Source organism: Dermacentor variabilis, chromosome 9, assembly GCF_050947875.1.
Source record: "Dermacentor variabilis isolate Ectoservices chromosome 9, ASM5094787v1, whole genome shotgun sequence".
Lineage (NCBI taxonomy): Eukaryota > Metazoa > Arthropoda > Arachnida > Ixodida > Ixodidae > Dermacentor > Dermacentor variabilis.
The window spans coordinates 144,478,196-144,504,514 of record NC_134576.1 but is presented as its reverse complement, the minus strand read 5'-3'; the positions used below and the strand labels follow the sequence as shown (position 1 = coordinate 144,504,514).

Below are 26,319 nucleotides of genomic sequence, written 5' to 3'. Positions count from 1 at the left end.
TGCGCGTGGCCTCCGAAATGCGTGGCACGCCGGTGTGTGTGAACGCTTAGAAACGCGTCATACGGCAACCGGGCCCCTCTGTCGGGCTTTTTTCTGGACACGCTGCGCCATCTAGTGGCGCTGCCGAGAAGTCCGCACGTGGCCTCTGAGACGAGAAGCGTGGCGCGCCGGTGCCTGTGGAAGCTGAGAATTGTTCCCTCAGTGCCACGTACTGAGCAACCCAAGTTGGCGAGAGGTTCGTTGAAGAGTGGCACATAGCCAGCGCATTCGTGGCGCGAAACTCGCTAAAGCGTCTGGGTGCTGTTCTTGAGGAGACCATGTGACGTGGCTTCGAGTCCGCTTGAATATATTTTGGATATATAAAATATATGCACTGTCTATACACGACAGTTTTCAAGCCTATTTCCCTCGGTTTATTGTAGCCCATGGACTTCTGAGCGGGGTCGCTGCTTAGGCTAAAGGTGGTTGAGCGCAGGAAAACACGAGTACGAGAGAAGGCACATTGGATGCACAGGCGCCTGTGCATCCAAAAGAACGGAAGCCCGTTAAAGGTGGCGTGCTCGATGTTTATAGCGGTGCCTACAGGGATTCCAGCATTTGACGTTGCCTCAGAGTTCACGAGCGCGTTGCCGGGTATCGGAGGCCGTGTTTATGTACGTGCCTCTAGTGTACAGAGTGCCACTATGTCTGGTTGGCTTGCAGGGTCTGTGGCCTGAATCTCATGGCATCGTGGACAACAAGATGTATGATCCCGAGTTCAAGACGCTCTTCAGGGTCGGAAACATCGAGTCCTACAACTCGCGGTGGTGGGAAGCAGAACCTGTGAGTAGCGCACCTATGCTTGTGGGATGGTCCCAAAGAGTGTCTGACGGTAACTGTTAAGCCAGAAGCGACCAGACGCTGCTGCTAATGATGATAATGATTTCTATTGGTATTGCGCCACTTCCAACTGTGTCGTCGTCGTCTTTGTGTTGGCCTATTTTGTGCTTAAGCCAACTAGTAGAACAAACACATACTGGTCAGACTTATACAAAGGTAGATGGCGATACCTTGCCGAGACATCCGAACGAGTTACCTGTGAAGTCATGTGCTGGTGGCAAAACGTCTGGACCACGTGACCGTGACTCCAGCGTTTGACATTGCCTCAGAGTTCACGAGCGCGCTGCCGGGTATAGGAGGCCATGTTTGTGTACGTGCCACTAGTCTGCAGGAGGCCACTATGCGTTTATCGCACATACGTGCCGCATAAATTTCAAGTATTTCTTCCCCTCTTAATACACATATAGCTGTTACGGGCACTTCAGTGAATTTTGTGGCATTTGCCGCAGCTGTCACCGTGTTTATTACCACCGTATGTTTCCCTGGTGGAAGAAAGTCGCCAGAAAAGAAAGCCACCCGCCCCCACCGAGGACTGATTTCTAGGAACGCAACGTGTGAACAGACTCGCCGTCTTTGGAGTTCCAGTCATGCTGTCGTCGTCTTTATGATCACTTAACAACGATGCACCACTGCCTAGCGCGCGATACGCCATCCTGCGCGTAGGTGGGCCAATGTAAAGTATGAATGCACCTTCGTCCAAAGATAGCTCTGTATCGCAACTTAGCACGTCGGTCGAATCAATTGTCCCGCCTTCAGCACCTTTCGGGAAGCACGTTGGTTGGTTGTCGTCTTTTGTTGTAGTCGTTATTGTTATGGACAAAAACTACAGTGCATGTGCTTTAAGCAGATTGTTTGGTGTTTGCCTGTTTCGTGTTTCCCCCTTTTCACTCCTTCCGTTTGACGCAAGCAACTCAGCTGAAGATGCGACACATGGCGCAGCCGTGAGGCAAGGCATTTCGTGTTGCCGGCATTCATTCAGGGTGCTTGTTCACGACAGTCTCGTGCACCGTATACCGCGCGCCGCAACGAATGCCTCGTGAAACATTGCTGCTCTTGCCTGTCGCCCCGCACGCAACTCCTGGTGGTGCATTGGGTTGGAGTGCCATTTTGCAGAAGGAAAGATCCCGTTTCAACTCCGTTGGAGGCGCCTTCTCTTGTTCGCACGTCCTGTGTCGCTGCTAGCTCCGCGTGGAGACGTCGTAGCATGGGTGTCGTGAGGTGCACTGCGGACTGTAAGGCGTAGAATCATCGCACCTCGGGGCTTATCTTGTCGCTGAGCAATATTCGTCATCCATATTGCGTGTACTTACTTTCTTTAACACCCTGAACTCGCAACTTTCCTGTCAAGGACGTTATCTCACGCTGATAGGCCCATGCCGTTCGTGACGTGAAAGTACACGCGTGCATGCCGTTCCGACCGGCGCGCAGCGCTAACAAAGGGTAGATGGCTATTGTTTGAGGAAAAGATAAACCCCAAATAGTGCAAACCTTTCTGAGACGAATATCAAAGAAAAAGCTATATACAACAACACAATGACAAATTTCCTCGTGATGGCCCGTTCACCGTTGTGAGTAAGTAAGGTGGTTCGTGATCAAACCAGCGATGGAAGCCGCGCATAATGCGTGTTCACCCACTGATCGTGTATTTTGGTTGATCGGAAGAAAACATTTCGGTAGATTTGGCATTTCATCACGTCTATACGCGGTTTTCCGTACACTCACACATTTGATCTGTGTCATATACGCTTCAGTCAAATAGTACTGTGCAGGAATTTATTGTGATCATAAACACAAATTCATGCAGAGCAGTATTTGAACAAATCATCATGCGTCTGTTTGTGTGCTACTAGATTTTGTATTCCGGAGCCTCACTGAGTGAGCTTGCGAAATCTGACGCAGATATGGCTGACAGCGGAGAAACAAGGGAAGCGCGCCTCCACGTTCTTCTGGCCAGGCTCGGACGTGGACATCATGGGCGCGCGGCCCAGCGAATTCTTCAAGTACAACGAGTGAGCCATGTCATGTCACTCATCTAGTTTTAATTGGTCAGCTTAGATTAGCAGGTGCGAAGGACAGACACGACGTTCATTGTCCAGAGGCGGCCTCGCTACGACCATGCAGCGAAGCATCGTTTATCGCAGAACCTCGCCACTTGAGTCAACGCTTTAAAAGTCCATTATAAGGAAGTGGGGCAGCACACCCCTTTTTTGCTTGCAAGAACAATCTGGGCAACAAAATTATTACTTTCCCAGTTGACACTTTCCATCCGTGGCAAAGGGTGTAATTTCTTTATTATTGCTATCATATAGCATTCTTTAGGAAGTTCACCCAGTTTGCGGCATGTTCGTCTGTCTTGCATATCTAACATTTTTCCTTGCCAACATGGGTCCCTGGGATGGTCTAATTTATTTTTTATTTATTTATTTATACAAGTACCTGCAGCGCCACAAGGGCATTATTGCAGGGGCGGGGGACAAATTGAAGAAAAATGAACATGTGACAAAAACTTGATACAGCAGAGCACAGGTGGTAAAAGTAACAAAATACGTAACATCGGTGAGTCATCTCGACGGCAAAACGATCTTCAGTGAAATGCGGTGCAAATTTGCAAGACAGAAATGGAAAGGGTACACTATCGCATGAAGTGCAATGCCAGCCAAATGATATAAAGAAAACGGGATAATATACTACGACAGACTGCGTGACAATAAAGACAGAAACTCTGAACACGTTTTACATTCACCAATGCTCCTGGGAAGCCTATTCCAGTGTGCGGAAACATGCGGAAAAAAATGAATTACAGTAGACATCAGTACGACAGCGCATTTCAAGGACTTTCAGCTCGTGATCACATCGTTTAGAGATGAAGTGGGTAGTGAAAATGTACAAGTTCTTGTTTATTCCCGTGAGATCAAAGTAGATTCGGAAAAAAAGTTCTAATTTTGCAGTTAATCGGCGGTGTGCTAGTGTTTTCCAACCAAGGTCCTCTTTAAGTAATGTAATACTGCTACGGAAGTTGTAATTACCAGAAACAAATCTTGCAGCGCGGTTTTGGACGCGTTCGAGCTTTTCTATAAGTTTAGAGCTTTGAGGGTCCCATACCTGGCAAGCGTATTCGAGTACCGGACGAACATTTGTTATGTAAAGCAGTTCTTTTACTTTCTGGGGGGCGTTATAAAAATTACGTCTAACAAGGTTTAGTATATGAGATGATTTTAAGGTTAAGTATTCAATATGTCTGTTCCATGTTAAATTTTCTGAAAAATAGACCCCGAGGTATTTGTAGTGTTGGACCTTTTCAAGAAGTAGTCCGTCCAATTTATACACTGATCTCACAGGAAAGCGTTTACGGGTGAATGACACAAGTTGGCATTTAGCATTGTTCAAAGACATGCCCCACTTAATGCACCAAGCATGAATTTTGTTTAGATCATTCTGCAAACTACGAACATCACAATCATTTTCTACATTCTTGTATATGGCACAATCATCAGCATAACCTCACTTTGCATTCTTCTTTGCAATTGGGCTACTGTGCCGAGTGCACCGGGCTGGGAACCAACCTTCGGACATGTCTAATGTGCGATTAGCATTCTTTGAGAACGTCACCCAGTTTGCGATAGATATGTTCGTCTGTATCTAGCCAGCCTAAGTCGCCGGATATGTGACACTGGGTGTAGGCCACTCGGCATGTGCCTCTCTTCAGTGACAAAAGAATATCCTTTCATATTTACTTGGTGCTGGTGGCGTCAAACCCACGTTGTATATATATTCAAACAATCTTGCATGGAGGAAGGAAAAAAAAAACAGGAGGGAACATACCGCGACGCGATTGAAGTAGAAATCTGCTGGGCAAGTCTTGGTCCAACACGTGATCGCACGTCAAAGTGCGCGGTTGGTTTTAGTGTTCCCGCTTTGCAAGCAGAGCGACGGGAGGACCGCCGAACAAGCGCGCACCGAATAAAAACTACTGGTATGGCTACCGGGAACCTAGATTCTTGTTCCGTGATCTCGACGAAAGAGGTCACGTGTTGGGCCACCACTGAGGTTTCACGGAGCGTTAGCTTTCCAAGGCTGGCTTCGTGACGTAATGCACCCTCCTGTATTTTTCCTTCCTCCATGCAATCTCGTCTCAATATACATTCAGACACGCGCCACGCGCTGACTTCGCGGCGGCTGCCCTAGATGGCGCAGCATGTCCAGAGGAAAGCGCGGGAGGGGAGCCCGGCTGCAGCGTAATCCTCATACATCACGCGTTTTTGGCGGTGGCAATACTGTCAGGTGACACGAGAAGTGAGGCTTACATGTACCTCGCGTTCTGTGATATACCTGAAGCCTTCTGAATAAAACATTCAATCGTTTCCAGTTGTACGTTTGTTTGTTTACCTTTCATAATGACTGAGCAATCGTAAATTAAAAGTGCATCATTAGATCACCAACGCTTACTATGAACACAAATTCGGCAAGTCAGTTCTGCGGAATTCCGTATGGTGGAGGAAGGTTCATGAAAGGAAGAATTGACGTCCACCCGTATGTAGCACGAAGCTACAGCGGAAACCCATGCAGACGGGTTTCTCAGAAACAAAGCTTCGTAGCTGAAGAAAAATTCGTCCTAGTCCTTCCTCCACCTTGCGGAATTCCGCTGAACTGATTCGCTATATTCACTGTCCTTGTGCTTCGATTTGTTGATTAATGCGCCCTCGCGCTGCGTTCTGCTGGTTATCTCAGATGGTAGAGCGGCCGCCCGGAAGGACGTTGGTCCCGGATTCGAATCCCAGGCCAGGACGAATCTTTCTTCAACTACGAAGATTTGTGTCTGAGAAACCCGTGTGGGTTTCATTTGTAGCTTCGTGCTGCATACGAATGTATGGCAATTTTTCCTTTCATGAAGACTTAAATTCCAAGAAAGCTTAATTGTGTGGTCATGGCTATGATGTAGGCCGAGACACGTTCGAGACCAGTCGGACCTTTCGCACCTCAGGTGCCCGATTTCCCTCTGAATAGTACTTCAAGAAACTCGCCTGGCACCTTGTCCGGTTCAAGTTATTACATGTTTAACATACAAAGAAAATATTAATGTGGTGGCTATAAAAGACAGATAATTATATGTCTTGGTTTACGCAAGTAAGGGAGCAAAAAACTCACGCGTCGTGCTCCGTGTCATGACCTCCGAGAATGCTGACGCCCTGCGCTGTTCACGGTGGCCATTTATGCACATGCCAGCAGCCGCGAGCTACCTTCGCAAATACGCATTTAAACCCTACATGGGAAACGTGACAATTGTTTTCAATTTTATGAAGTTGTTGCGTGGATCCCTTTTAGATTTCTTTTGTACTTATATAGACTCGCAGTTTTTGTTGAATAAACTCTATCGACTCTGCGAACAACTCTTTCTGAAGTGTGTGGTATCAAATAAACCAATGCTTAATCAGTTTTGTCCACAGGTAACCTGTATTCATAACGGCAAGACCATATAGGAAAGGGCCTACAAGACGTCTACATGGCGTAACCGCAGACGGTCCATTACGTCTTTTGGATGGGGTTGATGGTAAGCGCCGTTTCGCGAACCCGTTGATCGTTCGCCGCAGGATGGTCCCGTGGCAGACGCGCGTGGAGGTGCTGCTCGCGTGGCTGGACCTTCCGGCCGAGCGTCGTCCGTCGCTGCTGACGCTGTACGTGAACGAGCCGGACAGCGCGGGTCACGCCCACGGCCCCCACTCGGCCGGCGTGGACGAGGCGCTCGAGCTGGTCGAGATCATGCTCGACAGGCTGGTGGCCGGCCTGCAGGAGAGGCGCCTGCTCGGATGCGTCAACCTGCTTGTCGTCTCCGACCATGGCAAGTATAGATATCGCTGATACAGGACCATGCAGAAAAAGGAAAGGCAGCGCGGTTTTTGAAGCTATATACATTTGTAGATAATCTTCCACACGCTTCTCGCACGTAAAAACATGACACCTAGCAAGTGTGAAGGTTAGGAAACACTTAGGTGACATATCTTGACTTGATACTTTAAAGAATGGCTTTCACAATGCCGGACCTCATCGACCGTATTGTGACGTCACGACAAAGGAAAATCAGCTAGGTATTACAAAGTTGCTCGTAAAATATAAGCGTTTCTTCTTCCTTTTTTTTTCTGGAGGAGGAAGGGGCCGGGTGTGGGGAACTGTATAGGGCTGCACTATTTTGTCGCAGCCGTAGTGATTATGCAGTAAATGAATGGGCCGCTGTATCGTGACGCCATGACGTATCCATCTGGTACTGGAACTGATGCCATAGAAAGAAGTATACTGTAGCAAATTATTTAGGGTGCTCTGACACTTGCCACGATTTCTGCCTAGGTGTATAGGGTTTAATCTTGACACGGTGCAAAAAATTGACAAGTTGAAAATGTCATGTCAGCACTCCTTTAAGCAAACACGCATCTGGTATGCTATATCCTAAAAGGCAGTATGACTCGACCAAAGTTGTAAAAATAGAAAACTAGTGATTGATTGATTAGCGGGATTTAACGCCCGGAAGAGACAGAGGGAAGTTTCTTATTAGGAGGAAATCATAAAGAGAAAATGCACTAGCAATGCGCACACAGAGTAACGTGCGTCGGTTGTCGCCTAGACTATACCGAGTTCAATTTTATTTTCAGCATCAGAAGACGGTGATGTGGTGGGCAGTGAACAAAAAGCTCGAAAATGAGCTTGAAAGCGTCCACTGAGCATCACATTTGACAGACAGCAGTGACGGCTGTCTGTTAGTTGTGTAACCGCTGAGGGTATATATATGGCTTTGTTGGTGTGGCAACTTCCACTTCGTTTTAGCGCAGGTAGAACGACAGGGACCATAGAAAGGCACATTAGACAAACAGACAGCGCTGTGTGTCTGTCTAATGTGTTTTTCAGTGTCTCTGTTGTTCTACCAGCGCTACAACAAAGTAAAAGATGTGTACGCTGTATTGCTTTCATTGTTTTGTGCTTCTGCGACGCGGGTGGCCCGGGTATACCTTTGCTTGAATAGACGATCTTGAGATGGATTGGCCATTAGTTAATGCTTCTTCTTAGCCTATAAATTATATTTCCACTTTAGAACCACGGCCGTCGAACCTAAAGAGAATTAAATAGAAACATATATTTAGTGACCCTTCGTTGAGCCTGTCAAGACGTCACTCAAAGAGTGGGATGAATCGGTGTGAAAGGAACTCAAACCTGGGAATGATTTAAGGAATTTATTTACAGCAGTTTACTACAAAGAAAACCGGCATTTCAATTGTCGTCCTGGAGCCAAAAAGCACCGAATTAGGTGTTAAAGACGTTTATTATTCCTATATATTTTTCTCTATCTCAGTAATAATAAACTAATGACTATTTCGCTGTCTGAGCGCTGGTAGTTTTAACGCTTCCATCGGTTAAAGAGCGACAGTATTGCCAAGTATTCAACGAAAGCTTGTCTGGTCGAGGCTTGCGGTAATTAAGGATTGAAATTGTGGTTCATGATCTCCCTGTCGTGACTGGAATTGTAATCTCAGTGATTGCTTGCAGACGTGATGGGCAGCTCTGTGTGAGCGCACACTATAGGTGTTCTCCGTTTTCCTCCTCTCCCTCTATCCGCCACTTTGTTCCCTTCCCATACCGCAGGTTAGCAAACCGGGTAGCATTCTCTCCCCCTCTCCGGCTTTTGCCTGTGCGAATGACTGCCCTCTAGAGAAAAGTTTGCCTCCACAACAGCTACAGCGGTGCACGCGACCGCCCTGTGCAGGAATGGCGAGCACCAGCTGCGACCAGGTCATTGCGCTGGAGCACTTCATCGACCCGGGCTCGGTGTACTCGCTGGTGGGTCCGACCGCCCGGCTGCGGCCCAAGCAGCCCGAAGACGTTGCGCCGCTCGTGGAGGCGCTGCGCTGCCGCGACAGCCACTTGCTGGCCTATGCCAAGGAAAGGCTGCCCAAGCGGTACCACTACTCGGACCACCGGCGCATCGAGCCCATCGTGCTCGACATGGACTCCGGCTACCTCGTGCTCAAGTAAGACCCGAGGCTTCTTGTGTCCTCTGCAACACGTGACAGCAGTGTGCGAAAACTCGTTGACTGGCTGATGCAGGAATGAAGAAAGGTATGGTGATACCTTTTCCATCAGTGCTATTTTCACTTTGCATAGTTTCGGAATGCATTGATGGCATTTCCATCGCTTCAGAGAGACGTTGCGCTGGAGGTTACGACGGTCAAGAATGTAAGCTCGGAAGTTATCAACAAAGAGTACAGCATCCGAGCTCGCATTTCCGATCGATCAGTTCACAACTGGGTCTCGATCGATCAACTCGGGCATACTTTCCTTAAAGCATGGCGTAACGTAAAGCGCAATGCAGCCAGGAACTTTGCGACGTGAAAATAGCGCAGATTAGAGGTGCGTCATTTGTTTCGCCACATCCACTTCCACTGGATTAGCCAATCGCCAGCGCGCACAGGAACTGACGTCTTCAATCGATAATACGGCCCTTGAATCGAGGCAGGAAGGCCCGCGATTAGTCAGCTTGCGCCATCTGCCCTTATTTGAATTATGGAATCCTGTATTTTCCTACACTTCCGCGCTCTTTCTTTTTTTCCTTCCCCTGGCGGGCAGCCAGGCATGTCTCTGCTGATTATTGTTGCGTATGCTTTTCCTGTTCATCGTAATATCTAAGCAAACATCTCGGGTCGCTAACAGCCCACCTCTGCCTGTGCTCGACAGTAACACTGGCTTGCAGTAAATGCTGTTTCGGGCAGAGTGCTCGTTCTTGACGTTTTCTCCTCTTGTCCCCTTGCTGACGCGACGCTGAAGCCTGGCTGCATTGTGTAAGCTAATTAGCTCTTGCGGCGTCGGACGAGCATTGGACGCTCGTGCATGTCGCTGATTACGTCTCTTCTTGCTTGCCGCTGTGATAGCTGCATGCGGCCACTTTCTTGAATCACAATGGAGCTGCTATGCCGCGTGAATAATGCACCGAGAATTACGACGCCGCATTTACAAATAGGCCCATACGTCTAGCTGTTGTCCTGCTTGTCCGAGACTTCTTGCCCCAGTGGAACCTTTCCCCCATGCAGCCTGGAAACACTACTTCGCAGTGCTCTCATCTCTGTATCCCTCGTGCAGCCGCGAAGCGGACAAGAATCCAGCGCTGTGCAACGGTGGCTCGCACGGTTACGACAATATGGCGCCCGGCATGCAGTCATTGTTCGTGGCGCACGGTCCGGCCTTCCGGCAGAACGTCACCGCCAGGCCGTTCAGGAACATTGAGCTCTACGAACTCATGGCAGGTGAGTGCAGAAGATTTCGCTCCTTGCGCTTCGTGCGTTGTGAACCGACAGCTACAAAACGCAAGACCCCGATTGTCTGATTTAGCGCAATGACATCGTAGCGGAGCGTTCGGGATCCTATACCTGCAAACTTTAAACGGGCACCTACAACGCGATGCCCGAGCGTTCTTGCATATCGGCGCCATGGGAATGCGGTTGGCAGTCGAACCTGTCACTTCGTGCTCAGCTGAAGAACACAATTCACTGAGATACTGAGCTGTAAGGGAAGTCTCTGAGTTATGTACGGAAAGCATACTCTCCAAAGCCAATTAAACAATGAGATATAAGATTCAGATAAAAAAAAATATTTTGTCTGTGCAGCACGTTATTGCAGCAAGTGCAAAGTACGATGTTGCCGGTTCAATTACCTTTCACAGGAGATTCATTCTAGTGGGCGCGGAGCGCAAAAGCGCCCATATACTGAGATTGTAATACTCGATCAGTGGAGAACTCCATAATATTCACTTAAACAGCCATCCAATACTGCCTTCCTTAAAGCTTAGCTGCAGCTTTGGGACGCGTTCGAGGGTGCGTATAAATGTTATTGCAATGAAATTGAAGCAAAAATTTTAGAACTAGAATATATACCTTAAGGTGTATGCCAAGTTGTAATAAAATACACTCCAAAGGACGTAAACGATGTGCGGTACGAGCTCCCGCCCAGAGGACTCCACGCGCTGTAATACCTACGTTGCGCGTCATGCACGGATGCACGTGCGCGTCATTGCGCTTCAGTCTGCTCGTGCACGCAGAGCTGCTGCGCATCCGACCCCAGCCGAACAATGGCACCCGCGGCGTGCTGCACTACCTGCTGCGCAACCCCGCGGCCCCTCCGGACGAGCCACCGCTGAGGACGCCCGGCATGTGCGCCATCAACGGCAGCGACGAAGGAGGAGACAAGGAGGACGGATGCATGTGTAGGAACGTGAGTGCCTGCTGTAGTACAGACCTTCTTATAGCCACGACCCATCTGGATATGTCGCCAAGCTTGGAACGAAAAGCGTTCCATGACCTATCGCCAGCGATATCGGTTAGTGGTGCACGGTTGAAGCGCGACTAGGTGAGAGGGGGACAAACTCTGAAACTAGAAAACCCGTGTGAGAACAAAAGAAAAAATTTCGAGAATTTTAAGTAGGAATACTGTCATACGAGTAAATATTCCAAGGAAAAACGGAAAAGCAGAAAAGACAGCGCCGTGTCCTGTCTTTTCTTGTGCCTTAGCTTGTGTCCCAGTAGTTCGCGCTCTGAATTTAGCCATGCTTCCATACCAACTTGCCCATTTTTCACTTTTGATCGGGAAAGAAAGTCAGGCTCATGTGCGCTAAAATTAGGGTTGATAACGAATTGTTTGAATGGGAAGACGAACAAATGGCAAAAGTACCAGTTTCGAGAAACCGCGGTATAGGGCGAGGCGGAGAGATGAATGACCAAACAGAGGCACAGAAAGTTTCACTTGCCTAAATGTAAACGCTCGCGGCATTGTTAATGAAACCACTGATTTGGAGAGTATAGTCATCGCGCATAATCCGGAAACTATATTGTCTACTGAAACATGGCTAAACGTGACTAATGACATTGAAATTGTACCCCCAGGTTACATCATCCACATAAATGAAAGATATTCAGGTGGTGGCGCAATTGCGATTATGTTCAAAGACTCGTTTGAGGTATTGAGATTGGCTGACATTGTAGGAATTGCGTGTGTCATTGTCGAAATCATCTTAAAAGAATGTGTTTTGATAATGGGAGGTTTCTATAAGCCCCCGAGTTCCTACAAAACCCTCTATGAAAGACTTAATAACTTCTTATTGTATTATAGAAATCCCTCCTGTAATGTAATGCTTGTCAGAGACATTACACGTACCCCATGTTGCCTGAGGCAATGATTTTCCTTATGAGCTGCTCTCAAGTGATGCTGTACCTCTTCTTGATGTTATGCTGTTTCATGATTCAACGCAACTGGTTAAAGTACCCACTCGCGTTCAAAGTACCAAACAATCGATCCTAGACCTATTCTTGGTCAACCACAGGGTATTGCGCAATCCTACTATCCATATCCTCGAGTGCATAACAGACCATAGGACTGTATGCCTGAAAATGCAATTAAATTATATCTGTAATATCATAAAACGGTAATCATATGCACCTGTATTTTCTCGTGCAAGCGATGTTGACGTACTAGATGTACTAGATGTACTTTTTCACACTTTGTCTCCATCTATGAGTCAGATAGGCATTGAGCTTATCACCTGTGGAATTTTTTTAAGAACCTTGTGATCAAATGCATTGGCGACTTTGTAGAAGTGCAGCTTGCTGTGCCAATTGATTCATGCTGAAAGTTGAGAAAACCAGCGAAGAAATTGACTGAAACATGACGGAAAGAAGAGACACCACAACGCTGGACTAGCAATTGACATATATTAAAGAAAAAGCGGATCAACCCTCGAAAATCAACCGCGGACGCATGCGCAATGCTCTTAGCAAGGTACAAAATTATTTAAATCAATGAACACACCATTTTGCCCATCTATTTCTACTTTCTACTTCCTTATCTGTAAAGCTGCGCTATTAGAAAAGCTATCTCCTTATCACTCAGAGAGATAGAAGGAATAATGCATTTTCCTTCCTTTTGTACACTGATATAAAACGCTTCAAGTAGTTCTCTTTCGATTTTTGCCCTATATTGAAAAAAAAAAAAAGAAGGCTTTGAGAAAACTAGGATACTTAAGATGGGCACTAGCTAAGGCAACCCACGAAATTAATCACCTTACCTATAAAACGTATGTAATACCAATACTGGAATATGCGTCGGCTGTCTGTCACCCGCACTCACAAGTTAACATAGATACACTTGAATCAGCACACATGTAGAAAGATGCAAGATTTATATTTAATGCATACCGACGCGACACATCTCCAACAGCTATATTGGAAAGCGCCAAAATGTGAACTTTAGAACCGAGACGTTTTCGTGAAATATTTACGCAATTCTATCTTATATATAATGAAAAGTTAGCAATAGAGAAAAGTAAGTATTTCGAACCAATCTTGCGTCACGAGACGCGTTCGTCTCACTCTAAGAAAGTTACTGAACACCTCTGTCATACCAATGTGTACAGGCATTCCTTCTTTCCTCGTACGATTAGTCAACGACTGGAATAATTTGCCACCCGAGGCTCCCGAAAGCGCCGATCTGAAATCGTTCTTTCACGCATTGCGTGCACTGTCTCAATGACAATCCTACTTTTATTTATTTTTACAGTGTACTTTATTCTGACCCCCATGCACTCAGAGTGACTGCTTTGATTCCCGCTTAACTTGTTGTCGCTTTTGTAATTAAATATGATCGCGTGTAATTATGCTATTGCTCTCAACATTATTTGCATTCTGGGTGGCATCTGGCGTCGTTTTTGTGTGCACGGATAGCTTACGATTACTTGTTATTAGGCATTATCTTTTTGTACGGTATGGGCGTCTGTTCGGCCATTATCATTATGTTGCATAATTGGTAGTTGCTACTACTGTGGTGCTTTTGTGGTGTTAGTTGATACTTCTGTAGTATATAACTTTGTTTTGATTTGTGTATCATTCTGGCTTTTACACTATAAGGTTAATAATTTTTTAGTGCAGTAAGATCAGCTCTGCATTTCTTTGTTTCTTTTCACTTCTGTATTTTTCTTTGTTAATTCCAATGGATCGCTTACCCCTGCGCCTAAAGTCTGGCATTGGCAGTATTTTCTTAAATAAAATAAATACAAAATATCAACCGCGCGCTACAAATCTTTTCCCCCTGGCATCAGTTGAATCTGGGTCTACCGCAGGAAAGACGCGGCTTTCAACCTCTTTCTCGGGGTGTTGATCTACACCGGGGCGCTCGGAGGCCCAAGCCTGAGTCCCGCCGCGCTCGCTAGAATGGAGTCGCTCAAGGGGCTGTCTAAGCCTCGATTTCGGAGATTTGATTGATTGATTGATTGATTGATTGATTGATTGATTGATTGATTGATTGATTGATTGATTGATTGATTGATTGATTGATTGATTGATTGATTGATTGATTGATTGGGTGCTATGGCGCAAGGGACAGTGATGGTCACAGAGCGCCAAGAAATGGTATGATGTATCATCATCATCATCATCAGCCTGGTTGTGCCCACTGCAGGGCAAAGGCCTCTCCCATGCTTCTCCAACAACCCCGGTCATGTACTAATTGTGGCCATGCCGTCCCTGCAAACTTCTTAATCTCATCCGCCCACCTAACTTTCTGCCGCCCCCTGCTACGCTTCCCTTCCCTTGGGATCCAGTCCGTAACCCTTAATGACCATCGGTTATCTTCCCTCCTCATTACATGTCCTGCCCATGCCCATTTCTTTTTCTTGATTTCAACTAAGATGTCATTAACTCGCGTTTGATCCCTTACCCAATCTGCTCTCTTCTTATCCCTTAACGTTACACCTATCATTCTTCTTTCCATAGCTCGTTGCGTCGTCTTCAATTTGAGTAGAACCCTTTTCGTAAGCCTCCAGGTTTCTGCCCCGTAGGTGAGTACTGGTAAGACACAGCTATTATATACTTTTCTCTTGAGGGATAATGGCAACCTGCTGTTCATGATTTGGGAATGCCTGCCAAACGCACCCCAGCCCATTCTTATTCTTCTGATTATTTCCGTCTCATGATCCGGATCCGCCGTCACTACCTGCCCTAAGTAGATGTATTCCCTTACGACTTCCAGTGCCTCGCTGCCTATTGTAAATTGCTGTTCTCTCCCGAGACTGTTAAGCATTACTTTAGTTTTCTGCAGATTAATTTTTAGACCCACTCTTCTGCTTTGCCTCTCCAGGTCAGTGAGCATGCATTGCAATTGGTTCCCTGAGTTACTAAGCAAGGCAATATCATCAGCGAATCGCAAGTTACTAAGGTATTCTCCATTAACTTTTATCCCCAATTCTTCCCAATCCAGGTCTCTGAATACCTCCTGTAAACACGCTGTGAATAGCATTGGAGATATCGTATCTCCCTGCCTGACGCCTTTCTTTATTGGGATTTTGTTGCTTGCTTTATGGAGGACTACGGTGGCTGTGGAGCCGCTATAGATATCTTCCAGTATTTTTACATATGGCTCATCTACACCCTGATTCCGTAATGCCTCCATGACTGCTGAGGTTTCGACTGAATCAAACGCTTTCTCGTAATCAATGAAAGCTATATATAAGGGTTGGTTATATTCTGCACATTTCTCTATCACTTGATTGATAGTGTGAATATGGTCTATTGTTGAGTAGCCTTTACGGAATCCTGCCTGGTCCTTTGGTTGACAGAAGTCTAAGGTGTTCCTGATTCTATTTGCAATTACCTTAGTAAATACTTTGTAGGCAACGGACAGTAAGCTGATCGGTCTATAATTTTTCAAGTCTTTGGCGTCCCCTTTCTTATGGACTAGGATTATGTTAGCGTTCTTCCAAGATTCCGGTACGCTCGAGGTCATGAGGCATTGCGTATACAGGGTGGCCAGTTTCTCTAGAACAATCTGTCCACCATCCTTCAACAAATCTGCTGTTACCTGATCCTCCCCAGCTGCCTTCCCCCTTTGCATATCTCCTAAGGCTTTCTTTACTTCTTCCGGCGTTACCTTCGGGATTTCGAATTCCTCTAGACTATTTTCTCTTCCATTATCGTCGTGGGTGCCACTGTTAATGTATAAATGTCTATAGAACTCCTCAGCCACTTGAACTATCTCATCCATATTAGTAATGATATTGCCGGCTTTGTCTCTTAACGCATACATCTGATTCTTGCCAATTCCTAGTTTCTTCTTCACTGTTTTTAGGCTTCCTCCGTTCCTGAGAGCATGTTCAATTCTATCCATATTATACTTCCTTATGTCAGCTGTCTTACGCTTGTTGATTAACTTCGAAAGTTCTGCCAGTTCTATTCTAGCTGTAGGGTTAGATGCTTTCATACATTGGCGTTTCTTGATCAGATCTTTCGTCTCCTGCGACAGTTTGCTGGTATCTTGCCTAACGGAGTTACCACCGACTTCCATTGCACACTCCTTAATGATGCCCACGTATGATGTATAATCGATGTCAAAGGGTGTATATGACACTGTATAGTGCCTTGAAAGGTTCGCTGTGGAGTGCGTAAAACACGTATGTAATCAACGTATGACAATGATACATAGGGTTTACAATCGAAGAAAGTAAAAGATATGTTATGGAGGGGTGATCTTAGTGATGAACTTAAGACATTGAGGGGATCGGTAACAAGCTAAAGTACAATTACGAATACGCTATAGCAGGCTATGTCGTGTCTGAAATGTGCAGCCTGCTAAAGGTTTGTGCAGACCTGAGAATTTTCCGGATAGTATGATGGCAGGCCTGTGCTCATGCGAAGCTTTGAGCCTCAGCACTTTGCCCTACTTAGTGGGTTACACGAGCAGCTGGTGTGTACCAAATAAGGCACGCTCATAATCACGCGCTCGAGAAAGGCCACGAGATTGTATTTAAACGGTTGCCAAGCCAATGCGGAATTGTCGGCAACGACAGCGCAGATGAAGCTGCGCTTTCGGCTAACCAAAAATATCAGCCAGTTCTCATACCACTTTCGAGAACTGATGCTGCGCGACAACTTCAATCACTTGTTCGCCACATCTCACATCTACGATGGAATTCACCGGATTTCACCAACTCACGCTTGCACTCGCCCGACCGTAACTTGCGACTTCGCCTTCCACCTGGACTCTCCCATCGCGAAACAACTTTCCTGTGTCGCATGTGGTTAGGCGTCGCATTTACGAATTCCTATTCATTCCTGATAGGAATGGCCAACAGTGCGGCGTGCAATTTGTGTGGGTGCGACGAGACTCTAGAGCACCCTCTGTGTCACTGCCCATTCTTTGGCACTCAACGACGTGCTTTACAGGCGAAGCTACACCTGCTAGACAATAGAGCGCTGTCAGAAGAAAAGATCTTTGAACCATGGCCTATGCGTTCTTGCATGCAAAAGACCACAAAAGCTCTTCTGCGTTTCTTGAAGGGCACTGGATTGTATGAACGCTTGTGACAGGGGAGGTTCCTCTGCGACTGACTGTCAATGACTGACTATTTTTGTTTTCTCTCGTTATCTGTTCTTCCCTTTTACCCCTCCCCAAGTGTAGGGTAGCCAACCGGGCACGTCCTTGGTTAACCTCTCTACCTTTCCCTCTTTGTTTCTCTCTCTCTCTCTCTCTCTCTCTCTCTCTCTCTCGCTTGGGTCCCTCTCTCTATAGCTTATGACTTTGCCGACTAAACAACGCATTTACGCTTTATTTCCGGTAATAAAAGGACACTAAAGGCAAATACTAAGTCGACGTGGACTGTTTAAATACCGTTCCAGAAACCTCGCAACGCTTGTTTCGGTCCAAGAAAAAACTTCGTTTACAAGAAAATTGCATCTGAAGGGTCTGAATACCTTTTTTGAAATTCAGATCTCCCGCCACCCAACCGGGGAGTGGTGACGCTGCATACGCTATCACTACTCTTTGCTGCCGTCGGTAAGCAAAACGGCGCCCGACAGACGGCGATACGATTTTTTGCACAAAGCGCAAACGCGCAGCCACGACGAAATCGAGCCGAGAGGGCGCGGTGGATTCGCCGCTGCATTTGGTCGAGTGGCGTGGGTCGTTCGAGCATCCACGTGCTAGTGGAATTCTCTCCTATTTGAAATTTGTGCGAGTTTCGCGAGCCAGCGAAACCAGAGCAGCACTACGTGATAACGAAACTACGAAAACGCCAAAACGCGGGCGGCTCCCGCGCCGTTGTCAAGGGTTCTTTTTTTTTTTCTAAAAACGAAATATAACTGGACAAATAGCATTTTCTCTCATCGTATAATGCAATACAATGATGTTTATGTAACAAGTGGCTAAGTACTAGCTACAGGATTTAAATGAGGAGTGCCTTCGTCATCGGGCAAGGACTTGAATGGGAAGTCTCTAATTACGTCCTGCTTTTACCTTAATTTCTCGAATACTAAGGCTCTGTTCACCATAATATTGAGGCCTTAAGAGATTTATGAGCACTAAACCATTACTTTAGCTTGTCTTAATATTTGCCTTTAGTGACCCTTTAAACTTCCCTTACATAACTATATTTAATTTCTAACTCCTTCTTTTTAGTGGCAGTTACCAGCCTTCCCTCGCTTTTCTCTCTGTCCATTATATATGCTATTTTCATGGTACTGCGAGCATTACGACAATGATGACGCTGGTCATTGGGAGGATAGACTATCGCCATCTTGAATATTTTTCTACACTGTAATTAGCCTGTAAACGTAGCTCTGCCCGTAACCATATGTGTTCTAGTAATAATAATAACTTGTTTTCTATGTGTTCAAATATACGTTAACATGTGTTTATGTGCTAAAATATGTATTCAGATATGGTTTATACAAGCAGCATGTTAATCGTGCATGTTATACACGAAGACTTCAACGCTAATTTCTTGCCGTGTGCGTTTCAGCTCTCACTCTCTCCGTGCCGTTTTGTTTGTCACCCGATAAATTTAGCGGCCATCTTTTTTTTTTTTTGTGCGTGATATCGGAGGACCTACACGCGCTGTGGTGGCGGTGTTGCTCCCTCGGAAAATTACGGTCGCGTGTCTGCGCGAGTCAACATTTCCGAGGGGAAAAAATGAAAGTTGTCCTGCATTGAGCTTGTGCCCGGTAAAATTTCTGGAACGTCGTTTTACCAGTTTTCAAGCGATCTTGAACTGCGCGCACTTAGAAGGGTTCATGACTTATAACATTTGAACGAATCTGCACAAGTTGTTCTTCGAAGCTAGTTGCAAAAGAGATGGAAGCACACCCCTGGGATGGGACCGGCTCCACATGCAAGCGCTCAATAAATTCTGATAGTGCAGCCCGGCACCGTAAAGAGTGGCAGCTACGCGGAACGAGTTGTCAGCTTACTGCCACAAAAAGCGCTCTTTGCCGCCCCAAGGTTAAAATTACGTCCTATTTTATTATCCAGTCTCACCTGCTTAGTTGTCAGGCCGGCGATTCCGACAGCCAGCAAGGCGAAATGGCAGCTAGATCTTATTTTAGATAAGCACGTACGAGAATTGATCGAAACTTAAAAAAAAAAAGCACTGGACAACTTGAACGACAGAAACCTAGAAATTTAAGGTTGACGGAAAGTATATGAAACTCTAGCCATGTGGCCTCTAAACTGTACCACCAACATTGTAATATTTATCGCAAGATAAGTACGATTTGGCTTATTTTACATACAGATGTCTAACATTTTCTTTTTGTCTACACCGTAAATGATCGAAACTTACCAGAACGCAAACTGCTATATCTGAACTAACCTCGAACCATATCGATGAAGCGAGAATTTCATGATGTCTAACAAAAGTACCTTTTCATGGTATTTGCGTCGTGAGTTAGGTCAGCCTCACCATCGAGCACTTTCCAACACACCATTCAACATATTGAATACAATCACGTGTATGCACGAACAGCGAATGTTTTTGTCATCCCTACTCACGAAGCGGATAGCATGCAGCTGAAAATACAGGTGGAAAGCCGTATAATTCAATAATGTGTGCGTAATCCGCGAAGCATGCACCTGCAGTGAGGTTGTTGACATAGCGGCGCCCAGATTTAAAGCCGTGCGGTTTCGCGCACCGTGATTCCGTAGCAAGGTAGGTTGTAATTATAGGCGCTTTACTTCTGACCGTCGGCGTCATTACCCGCGTGCGGTAATTACGAAGCCGTGACAAGCATGTGCGATGGTGTCGGCACGCTGATGAATGTGCGACGCCCGATGCACCGGTTTTGGCTTTGCTTGTCCGCGGGGCAGGGCGAGCCTCTGTGCACTGATGTGCGTTCACAAGTGTCCTGACGAGCGCGTGTCGAAGGGGGCGAATCCCAGTGAATGTCCGGACGCTGTCCTCGAGCGAGGCTGAGGTGCTGCAAGTATATATGGAATCGCCAACTCTCGAGAGGACTAAGTCGGGACGAGAGGGCGGGTGACGACTGACCACGGCACTGCCGCCAGTCCGCACGTGCAGCAAGGTTGTGCACATTTTTGTTAGCACATCGACGTTCAAACGCGCTAGAGTTACCTGGTTAACACGGTCACTGATGCAGATGAGGCTGTGAGCCGTTTGAGCGTGCAAGAAAGCTGGAACCACGAGAAAAACTAAACTACCTTTACGTTTTCTTTTTTCAATGCAACAGACGACAAAGAAGAATGCGCAACGGAGCTGTTAGGCATTGTAAAGGGGGAATCTGGTTTATTTATTTTATTCAGCAGAAAAGAAAAAAAAAAGGTCGGGACATTTGGCCATCCCGACTGAGTCAAGTCGTGACTTGGGACTTTTACTCAAAAATCGGAACTGTCCCACTGAATTCGGGGTGGTTGGGAACCCTAGCTGCAAATGCGAAGGCACTAACTATATTACGGTGCCACCTTCTAGAGTGTCTAAGGGATATTGATTAAGCCTTGCGATACTGTCAACTTTGTCTTCGAATGCTCTTTTCATGTGAGAGACGGAGAATACTATTAAGGTAGGCGGCCCAGCTTAAGTTTATATCATTGTTCCGCAAGTCGCTTTTAGGAAACTAAGGGATCAAACCAGTGGCGTAGCAACAGGAGGGGCCGTGGGCCCCGGGTGCAAGGGGCCAGGGGCGGGGGGGTTGTCATATACGTCTGAAGACACCCCTCTTTCCGCCGGCTTGACTGGGCGCAAATAGCAAAGAATGCTCCGGTATCCAGTCGCCCGAGCTCATGTACTCGATGGGTTGCGCCGCAGAATTGTCGGTCGCAGCTCTATCAACACCCCACGAAACAATTGCACGAATGTGCGGGCTAAAAAAAATTGGAGGACGCTTAAGCTTCGCCTTCAAGAGTGGAACGCGACAGCGTTCCCGTCGACCCGCCAAGGGGTGTAAGACAATGGGCTACGGCGCAGCGACTACGCGCCCCGCATCGGACGCGGTGAGCGTCGAGCAACGCAGCGTTCGGCGCCACAACGAAATGTGCGCCTGAGCAAGGAATGCACGCCTGAGCCTTAGAAACAGCGCGTTTCTAAGGCAACACCGCGTTCACTAGAGGCGCTTTTGTACCGCTTTGAAGCGTCGAACAAGTGGCTCAGTGGGAGTCCACTTCCGGCCACCGCAGTGAACGGACGCGGAATGTCTTGCTCCCCAGGAGCGGTTACAGCGGCCCTTGGCCGCGGTTCCCGGTCAACGGAAAAGCCTTCTTCGGACTACCAGATGGTTCTGCCACAACTTCCTTCAGGTGCTAGTGTTTTGAACACTATTTTTATCCACGGCGAAGTTAAAGCACGGCCTTACCGTGTTGAGCACTTCAGAGACGCGCTTTCAAGACTGATGCTGCTGCCGGAAGTGGTGGCCCTCGGCGCTTATCAGATGAATCATGTGTGGGCCGTAACTTTTTCGAACGAGGCGGCAAAAAAGAAGATACTTGACGCTGAAGCATTTCTTGTTAAAGAGCATCGATGCGTGGTCATTGACCCGTGCAATCAGGGTGTCAGGCTCAAGCTCTTCTGGCTGCTGCACGGTGTTCCCGATGAAGACGTCCGAACAGCGTTGGCACCGTTCGGGAGAGTGACCGAAGTGACGAGGGAGAAGTGGAAAGTACAAGGCTGCAACGACAAAGGAACCACGACACGGTCTGTGATCCTTAAACTCAAGCCCGGAATGACAGCGGACGACCTACCACATCAGCTTCGGGTCGCGGAAGACCTGGCTCTCGTCATTGTCCCGGGCAGAGCACCCCTCTGCCTCCGGTGCCGTGGCACCGGACACATTAGACGAGAATGCCGGGTTCCACGCTGTGGGCTGTGTCGTCGCTTCGGCCACGACGAGACCCAGTGCGTGAGAACGTACGCCAACGTTGCTGGTCCAGGCAGGAGCGAAGACACATCGGAGCTCCTTATGGATCAAGAGGATGCCGAGGAGGCCGCTAAGGAAGCAGCTGAAGGGGCGGATGCTCAGTCTACATCTCTTGAAATGAAGACCGAAAAGGTGAACTCGGAGGGGACTGATAAGGGCAACGTGCCCGATTCTGCGCCTCCACCTGCCAAGGTTCAAGTCAAGGAAAGTGGTGTTGAGGCGACGAGTGAGTCTTCAACTATCCAAGCAACCCCAACCACCGAGGTTGACGAGACAGTCAGCATCTCCGAGAGCATGGACATGACTTCCAACGCTAAGGGTGCCGGAAAGCGGTTGCGCGACGATGTTGAGGACCGCAGCCGAGACACCGACGGCGCGGGTACCGAAAGACCGGCACAGACAACCCAGACAGGCCGAAGGTCGACGTTGAAGGTCAAACTCAACGTACCGCCAGACAGACGGCTGCTACACGGGCCACCTCCGCCTTAGCGGAGGTAGTGTCCCGGAAAGAACTTCCAAAACCAGATCTTTGATCGGGAATGGGCCTGCGACTACGTGGGTTGGCAGTCGTCGGCTCGAAAGGGAGGGCCATGTTCAACGAGCATCACTGCATACCAGAGTCCGTATGTTTCCTAAGAAAAATTGTGTAGGGGCGTACCCTAAATCTAACTAAAACAATGGCAGACGCTATTAACCTCACCAGTCCGCTTCGTTTGGCGACATTAAACGTCAGAGGGTTGTCGCAGAGGCGAAGACAGTGTCAGATAAGTCGCATGTTAATAGAAAAAGACATTGATTTGATGGCTGTCCAAGAAACAAAAATTGAATCTGAAGAAAAAACGGCTCGATTGGTTGAAATTTTCAGAAATAAGTACAATGTATGCGTTTGCCACGCGAGTGGTACTTCTGGGGGCTGCCTGTTGTTTATTAGAAATAGCATTGGGACAATAGAGCAACAAGTTACTTCATGTGAAGGGGGGCGTTTGCTTATTTGTGATTTTTCTTTTTCTGGATTGCTGTGGCGGGCGGTTTGTGTATACGCCCCTAATAATGCTCGAGAACGTGAACAATTTTTCGTTTATCTGAGATCTTTCTTGCGGTGTGAAAGACACGTTCTAATGTTTGGCGACTTCAATTGTGTATGCCGGCCGATAGATCGATCGAAAAAGCAACTTAGCCAAGATAAAAGTGCCGCACTTCTGCATGAAATTTTGTGTGATGTTGATCTAGAGGATGTTGGGAGTGTTCTTGGTTCTTACAGTCATGTGCAATATACGCATTTTCAAGGAGACAGCCACTCAAGGTTAGACCGCATCTATGTTCCTGTTCACTTAGTTCCGCTACTTTCTGAATATGGTGTAGAATGTATCAGTTTCACTGATCATTGTTTGGTAACGGTTACGATAGGTATGAAAAAGAAAGAACAGAAATTTAATTGGCACCCATGGAAACTTAACGACAACCTTATGCAAGATGAAGAATTTCTTAAAAGAATAAAAGAGAAATTAGACGCTGTTCTCCTTGAGGATTCAAAAAATGTTGTAGAAGCTTGGGAGATGTTCAAAACCGAAGCGAAAACAATTGCTTTAGAGAGAGCATGCGTGTTGCGGCAGAAACAAAAACAAGAAGAAAAGCAACTACAATGCACGTTAGCATACCTGTTGAACATGGAAAGCGGCGGTGCTGGTATATTTGCACATGATATTAAAGAACTTAAAGTGAAACTTGAAGTGATTGATGAAGAGAGATATCGTGGCGCGGTTTTAAGAGCACGCGCTGAACGTGTATGGCTGGGTGAAACGCCCACCAAGCGAGCTTTAAGTGAAGAGAAGAGGTACGCTATGACCAAGGAAATAAAAGAAATCGTTTATCAAGGGCAGCTTACAAATGACGGGGAAATGATAGAACGTGCTTTCGTTGACTACTATAGCACGCTTCTAAGCAAGAGGACAAGCGAGATCTCTGCATTTAAGAGTGAATATTTACCTCTTATGCCGAAAATTGATGGTGAACTTAAGGATGCCCTTGAGAGGCCGATTTCTGTAGCAGAAATTGAAAAGGCTATAGATGACCTTAGTGTAAGGAAATCGCCTGGACCGGACGGACTTGGGGCAGCAATATATAAAATCTTCAAGGTTGAAATGGCTGAGGCTCTGCACCGCGTCATAACCAAGTGTTACGAACAAAAATGGACGCCTCCTTCTTTCCGACAGACACATGTAGTACTGATACCTAAATCAACAGACCACATTAAACTTCAATCCGTAGAGGCCTACCGGCCAATAAGCTTAGCAAATATTGATTATAAAGTATTTATGAAGGTGCTCGCCCAACGCCTTCAAAGTGTAGTCAAATCCCTAGTAGGTACACATCAGACATGCGGTATAAAAGGCAGGACTATATTCACAAATATACATATAGCGCGAAGCATACTTGAATGTTGCGATACGATGGGAGATCATGTAGCTATGCTACAACTAGATTTGGCCAAAGCTTTTGACAGGGTGTCCCACGAAATCCTGCTTATGCTTCTTGATTATGTTAATGTCGGATCAATCATTTTGGACGGGGTAAAAAGGATGTATGATGGTTGTACCACAAACTTAATTATTAACAACAAACTGAGCAGGCGGATTACAGTAATGTCTAGCATAAAGCAAGGCTGTCCGACCTCGGCCTTGATCTTTGCACTTTATTTAGAACCTTTCTGTTTAAAGTTACTACATAGCCATAATATTCGCGGGTACACATTCCTTGGTAGAGAAATAAAAGTTTTAGCTTATGCCGACGACATAGCAGTGTTCTGTCGCGATAAACAGAGCATTGCAGAAGCTGTGAGAGAAGCCCAAGCTTTTTGCAATGCTTCCGGTAGTGCCATAAGTTGGTCAAAATGTTTAGGGCTTTGGCACGGGAATTGGTCAGATGCACCGGAAGTCTTTTGCAAAATGCAGTGGAGTGTATTACCCGGCACTTATCTTGGGGTTCCGCTCAGTGCCTACCGTGAGCCAATCGAATACTGGACGAGCGAGAGAGACGGAATGAAAGAGCAAACTAACAAATGGGGAGGCCACAACTTTTCGATGTTTGCTAGGGCCAAAGTATGTAATATCTTTTTAGTAGCTAAAGTGTTCTACGTCCTGCAGGTGCTATGCATGAGCCGATCTTCAATTCAAAAAATACACAGAGTGTTTGCAGAGTTTATTTGGGGATCGGTGTGGGAACGCACGAGCAGAAGTAATTTGTTTCACACATTGCGCAATGGGGGACTTGGTTTAACGCATTTGTTTTTCAAGCAACTTGTATCGAGATTTGTTTTCTTCCGCGACCAAAGCGATGGGTTTCTGCGGACGGTAATCCAAGTGAGATTGCGCGATGCTTTGCCCGATTTTGTTGTATCGTCGCACGCAATCAAACCGATGGCACTAAAGGGCTATCTGCGTGAAGTTTCCATGGCGATACGTCTTCTAAACGCTCGTTTTTCGAAAGACTACTTGTTTGCAGTCTCACGAAAACAATTGTATAAGGATCTTGTTGAAGTGTTTGTACCTACACCAGTGTATCGTTCTATGTATTACTTAGGGCCTGAACGAGATGTTTTCAAGCGAGTCAATAATATGCCTGTACGAGCTAACACAAAATCATTCTTTTTCAAACTGCATACCGGCACACTGCCTGTTAAGCCATGGCTAAGAAGCAAGGGCTTGTTTGTCCCATGGTCAGACAACTGTCTTATATGTAACAAGGAAGAAACTGTCGAACATATTTTTCTTGACTGCCACGATGCCCGCTTTCTTTGGGACATCCTGCAAAGAACATTAAAAAAGGAGCTTCCTATCACTGCGTTCGGAATAAGGTTTTTGCCATGTGCTGAACCTGACGGTGTGCCGGTGGACATGTTGATGCTATTGTGTATGCAAAGTGTGTGGCGAACTCGTATGGCTGTACGCAATGCTGATGTTGATGCAAGGTCAGCAATGTACTATTTTACTGAGAACGTTAATTATACAAGCGAAGTGTTGAAACTGCTGAGTGATCCGCCAAATTGGCTTTCAGTGTTGGACAGTTTGGCTTCGATGAAGCCATTTTAACATGACACGTCAGTCTTAGTAACGACTAGACGTTTTAACATTCGGTTTTATTTGACAATATTTGTATGTACTGGCCAAGCCGGTAATAAAGAAAAAAAAACTCGTGGCTCAGTGGTAACGTCTCCGTCTCACACTCC

General features: G+C 46.6%; 1 protein-coding gene across 4 annotated transcripts in view; it reads left to right on the top strand.

Annotated features, from left to right (window-relative positions):
• Positions 1–26,319, top strand: part of LOC142557728 (ectonucleotide pyrophosphatase/phosphodiesterase family member 3-like) — a 107,893-nt gene that overhangs the window by 68,505 nt on the left and 13,069 nt on the right. For all 4 annotated transcript variants that reach the window (XM_075669774.1, XM_075669776.1, XM_075669773.1 and 1 more), the window contains 6 exons: positions 703–822; positions 2,779–2,888; positions 6,468–6,715; positions 8,627–8,891; positions 9,997–10,160; positions 10,952–11,124. In XM_075669774.1, coding sequence (XP_075525889.1) covers positions 703–822; positions 2,779–2,888; positions 6,468–6,715; positions 8,627–8,891; positions 9,997–10,160; positions 10,952–11,124 — 1,080 coding nt within the window. The remainder of the gene's footprint in view (positions 1–702; positions 823–2,778; positions 2,889–6,467; positions 6,716–8,626; positions 8,892–9,996; positions 10,161–10,951; positions 11,125–26,319) is intronic.